The sequence below is a fragment of the Gavialis gangeticus genome, unplaced genomic scaffold (assembly GCF_001723915.1).
Source record: "Gavialis gangeticus isolate Ggan-Ray unplaced genomic scaffold, GavGan_comp1, whole genome shotgun sequence".
Taxonomy (NCBI): domain Eukaryota; kingdom Metazoa; phylum Chordata; order Crocodylia; family Gavialidae; genus Gavialis; species Gavialis gangeticus.
In genome coordinates this window covers 46,388,242-46,393,602 of record NW_017728998.1, presented here as the reverse complement: position 1 = coordinate 46,393,602, position 5,361 = coordinate 46,388,242, and the positions used below count along the sequence as shown (strand labels likewise).

Here is a 5,361-nt window from a genome sequence, read left to right as displayed (position 1 = left end):
GGGGGGGGCGGGCGGGCTTTGTCCCTTCCACCACCAAGTTTGAGAGTTTCATGCATCCCCCACCAACCTCCATTGCATCTGGCCCCGCAACACCCCCACCCCATGTCTGGCTGTTTGTCTGTGCAGAGCACCCCGATTAATTGTTTCAGTAAGCATTGTAATTGGCTGCTGAGATGACCAAATCAGAGCTCTCCAAGAGCATTACGGACAGACGGATGGACGGATTCTATATATATAGAATTTTATTCAAAGTGCATGACTAGACTGAAAGAACTACGGGAAACCCTCATTCACGAACTCCAGATTCACAGATTCAAATATTCACAGGGGAGGGAAGAGCCAGGAGGCAGGCGGAGTGAGCGGCCAGGGACGTGGAAGGAGGTAGTGGCAGCAGTGCTCAGGCACAGGGGGGGGGGGGGGGGGGGGTCGTCGGTCAGTCCCTAGGCACTGCAGGGAAGCCCCGGAGATGGGGATGGTGGCGGTGGCACCTTTGCCGCCGCTGATGGAGGCAGCCACGGTGGCACTCTGGGGAAAAGCGTTAGTCCCAAGGTGCTGTGGGGGAGCCCTGTCAGTATCTGTGGATTTCATCGTTCGCAGGGATCTCCAGAACATAACCCCCGTGAATAGCGAGGATCTTCTGTACTTGGATTTTATTTCTTTCAAAAAATGACCAGCCACCATCTTTATTTCCAGTCTTGGACACACTGAGATGGGCAAGAAAAAAAAACTCAGCTGCAGGTGTATAGATTAGGAAACAACAAAGGGAAGAGAAGAGATGGAAAATTCTGAACACAAATTTGCTTCCTGGGCAAAAGAAAAGTAGCACTTAGAGATTTGTCAACATGCTGTTTGAAATTTTAGTGCGTCACAAAGTGACAACTTCTCTGCCGAGCCTGGCACTTGCCACAAAGAATTTTACAACGAACAGTTTCCTCAAATCAGTTAAAAGAACATAAGCAAAGGCTTGGACCCAAGGTCAAGCAGAACAGAATCCCATTTGATAACTATGAGAAGGTTACACATTTCTTTCTATTTACTTACTTTTATAAACCATGCTGCTATTTACGCTGAACAAGCCTACTTAGTCCCCGATTATACATTAATTCAATATTCAGTTTTATACAGCATCTGCTGCACCTTGGTGGCCCATTTAATTACTCCATTCTCGCATACTGTGTATTGGGTATCTGGGGCACTCCTTACAAGAATTACTACTTGCAAGGTAGTAAAATGCGAGGTAGTAGATGAAACAGTTTCACATCCTATCGACAGTTTTGCATCCTATTCTCATAGGGAAGCGCTAGTAGGCTGTGGAATGGATGCCTACACAGCCAGGTGGGTGGTCAACTGGCTTAGGGACCACACCCAGAGAGTGGTGGTGGATGGGTTGTTCTCATCCTGGAAGGAGGTGGGCAGTGGGGTCCCGCAGGGTTCAGTCCTTGGACCAGTGTTATTTAATATCTTCATTAGCGATTTGGATGAGGGTGTGGAGAGCACCCTCTCCAAGTTTGCAGATGATACCAAGTTATGGGGCAAAGTTAACACATCGGAGGGGAGGGAGCAGATACAGGCTGACCTGGACAGGTTGGATCAATGGGCAGAATGAAATAGGATGCAATTCAACAAAGATAAATGCAAGATACTCCATCTAGGAAGGAGGAATCCCCAGGACACCTATAGGTTGGGGGATGACCTCCTCAGCAGCTCAGCAACTGAGAGGGATCTTAGAGGGTTCAGAGGAGGTGTGCTCACATGATTAGTGGCCTCCATGAAAGACTCTATGAGGGGAGGTTGAGAGATCTGGATCTCTTTAGCCTTCACAAAAGAAGTCTGAGGGAAGACCTTGTAGCTGCCTATAAAGTTTATCAAGGGAGGACAACAGGGAATTAGGGATGCACTATTTACCAGAGCACCCCAGGGATTAACTAGGAATAATGGATGCACACTAGTGGAGAGCAGATTTAGGTTAGACATTAGGAAGAAATGTTTTACAGTAAGGGTGGCCAAAATCTGGAATGGGCTTCCAAGAGAGGTGGCACCATCATCTAACTTGCAGGTCTCCAAGAAGAGGCTTGACAGTCACCTGGCTGGGGTCACCTCACCTTGGTCCTCTTTCTTGCCAGGGGCAGGGGGTTGGACATGATGATCCATTGTGGTCCCTTCTGACTCTACAATCTATGAATATTATATGCAATATATGACAACTGGTATGAAATTATCTAGACTACACTATATGCATCACAAACCATACTGCCTGTCAATTCTTGACCACTACTGCCTAATTACATAAGCAGACTATTATTAGCTCCAAGAAAACATTCAAAAAAAAACAAACCAAAATGCAGATTCTGTAAATTCTTTGCTCACTAAGCCTCCTACAGGCCCTGAAGATTAGGCACTTGTACGCTTTTTTCATTTCCTGTAGTGCTCTACTTTGTTCAAATGAAACAAATGCATTTCAGTTTAGATGTGCTGGTACTCTGCGCTCCAGAAACAAACCAACCAACATGCACTATTACTGTAATGCAGGTATGCTCTGAACACGAGGTTTGTGACCATATTGTTGTAAGCTTCCTTTCAGAAATGGTGCTAAAAGTAAGATATTCGTGAACTTACCAACTCTTTAAGAACATCTATTAAAACCTCCACATTCCAGGTGTGAGCTTGTGTTCCATCACTTTTGTCTTTCCCATCACTCCAGATCCCACTTCCAGGAGCTGAGATGGACTGTAAATTAAATGCATGTGATCAATTACTAGTAAAAAAAAGTTTAGGAACTTCTTGCATTTCAAGGAAGAGGAATTAAACAAGCTAGCAAGAATAACAAAATGGGCATTTTTGATACTAGCATTTATCCAAGAATCAGAGCATTTACTTCAGTAAGGTAAGACCCATCCATAGAATAAACATGAAGTGTAAAACATGACACAGGATGACTGCCTTAACAGCAATTCTGTGGTGGAACCAGGGATCAGTTCCAGAATCTCCACCCTGCACTGCTCCTGGGGGGGGGCAGTAGACTATTCTGCTCATTAAAATGCAAATATATATAAAAATGTATCATCAGTATTTAAAACAGCTCACTTACTTGTAATGGAATACCATCTGTCAACCCTGAATGAGTTCGGGCCATCATTCCCAAAACTCTGGCAACCTGAGAAGCTGTGACCTCCCGCACACCAAACTGCATGATTATATTGCGACATTCTTCAACACTAAAAATATAATCAGAAGAAACAGATGCTGGCTTTAGTATCCATGTAAGTTTCAGACAGCATTACACAAAGGAGAGTTACACAGATATACAGCAAAAAAACGAAAAAAACCAACTGTTTGAAAACCAGTATTGTGCACAGTACAGGAATACAAAACTGCACTCAACTCAGAAGTAGTAGTAGAGTAAGAGATTGTAGCTGTGATGGTCCAGAGACTGTATAATGCACAAGATTTTTGTGATGTCTTTCACTGGATCTTCTCCCAAAGGTTGCAGTTAATTCCTACCCAAGATTATAAGCTCTATGGAAAACAGTGCAAGGGCACCCTATATGCCAGTATTTTCTTTCTTTAGGCCAACGTCACCTATAATGACACTCATCAATTGATATTCCAGGCTCTGTCAGTTAACTTTTAAAATGCCTCATGCCAGAAAAGCTAGCACTACAGGCAGAGTTAAGAAAGCAAATTAAGTTGTTTCTCAAAGCTTAAAAAAAGTTTCCTGCCCTGCAAAGTTTGTCGTCAATGTAAAGTTAAGATTTCTTAAGTTCTTAATTAGACCAGCATAAAGTTACGAACTAAAGTCCCTGCCATGTAACACTTCAAGATGTAATTAACCACTTAATCACATCTTAAGTTGGAACCTGGCCACAGCTTAAAAGAGTTAATGGCATCATAAACCAAGGAATGAAACACTATGTTACTCCACAAAAAGCACACAAAAGCCTTGTGGTTGGTTCTTATCACACCATTAAACTGAATATATGGCCAAGTGCACCCCCTGGCTGGGAGCCCACAGCTATTGCGATCCCAGGCACAGGGGCACCCCATCAGCTGAAGGGGCTACAAGCCGTCCAGGATGTACCATGTGCTCCCACACCTGGGAGCCCATTAACTCATCCAGGCTCCCAGCCACGGGGGTGTGCCATAAGACCCCAAGGCTGGGAGCTCTGTCACTTGAAGGGGCTTGCTACTTGGTTGTGCAGGGGGAGCTCAGAATTATGATCCCAGGCTCCCCCTGCACCAGCAATAAGGTGTAATGGCATCTAATGTCTGATCCCAAAAATCACAACTTCTGCTATATACATGTGGCATGGCAGGAAGTTAGACTGTGAGGACTGTGGATCAGATGCCATCATGCCTTCAAAACCTCTATGTCTGGCAGGGGTCTAAGAGAGAGAATTATTAGTATAAGTAAAAAAGCAACTTTAACATATGCTCTAACTGTCCTCTTAATAGCTTTGGGTTGTTTTTTTTCTAAATTCATTTTTAGTAACTGAAATACAAAACTAAATAGCGTAAGTGGTAAGGTGTATTTTATAGCTCACACCAAATCAAAAGTAATATTGCTTTTGAGTACTGTACTTAGGGATATGATCTATAGTTCCGAACACTTCAAAAGAAAAGATTTTTCACTAGAGTGCTAACATTTTGAACTGTAGAACAACTTCTATTGTCTTGGCTTCTTATAAGATTTAACACTTAATCACACATTTTATTTGTCATGAGCCTGATTCAAGTGTGTCTTTAAAATGAGCATGTGTGCACATCACTGGTAGTGGCAATCAGAAGTTATGCATGTGCTCTTACAAGGCTGACAGCAGTACTGATGGAAGGCAGGGTAGATTTGCACCTTATGACTAACTAAATCAGAGATGCATCCCATAAGTTACCATACCTCATGAAGTAACCCCACTGCTTATGAAAACTTGTTATGCATCTCTGATTTTGTCAGTATGAAACACTACCTTCTGTCCAATTAACATGAAAGACTGATACCATCTTCCATCCTTGATTACTACAGTTACAAGATCTGATGCTGATTTACATATACATTGCAGAAGTATGCAGGAGAAAGACACGATTTATTATATTGTATACCCAAACATGATCCAAAAAGAATATCTGAATACAATCTTAGTTGCCTCTTTCACTTTCTTGGTGAACACTCCAACTGGTTATTTGTACTACTTTAGTAACTTACAAGCCTGATTATATAGACAGAGTTTCAATGTCCTTTGTATTACCCTTGTAGAAAGTCCATATAGCTATTAGGGCTGTGTAAAACGTCGGTCCCCAATTCGATTCAGTAGAGATTCAGCCCAATTTGGTGGGTGAATTGGGATCAAATCTCTGAATCAAATTGGA

General features: G+C 42.8%; 1 protein-coding gene across 10 annotated transcripts in view; it reads right to left on the bottom strand.

Annotated features, from left to right (window-relative positions):
- CNOT1 (CCR4-NOT transcription complex subunit 1) overlaps positions 1-5,361 on the bottom strand; it is a 137,605-nt gene that overhangs the window by 86,012 nt on the left and 46,232 nt on the right. For all 10 annotated transcript variants that reach the window (XM_019505839.1, XM_019505844.1, XM_019505848.1 and 7 more), the window contains exons 9-10: positions 3,089-3,215; positions 2,617-2,727 (exon numbers count right to left, since the gene is read on the bottom strand). In XM_019505839.1, the coding sequence (XP_019361384.1) occupies positions 2,617-2,727; positions 3,089-3,215 (238 nt within the window). The remainder of the gene's footprint in view (positions 1-2,616; positions 2,728-3,088; positions 3,216-5,361) is intronic.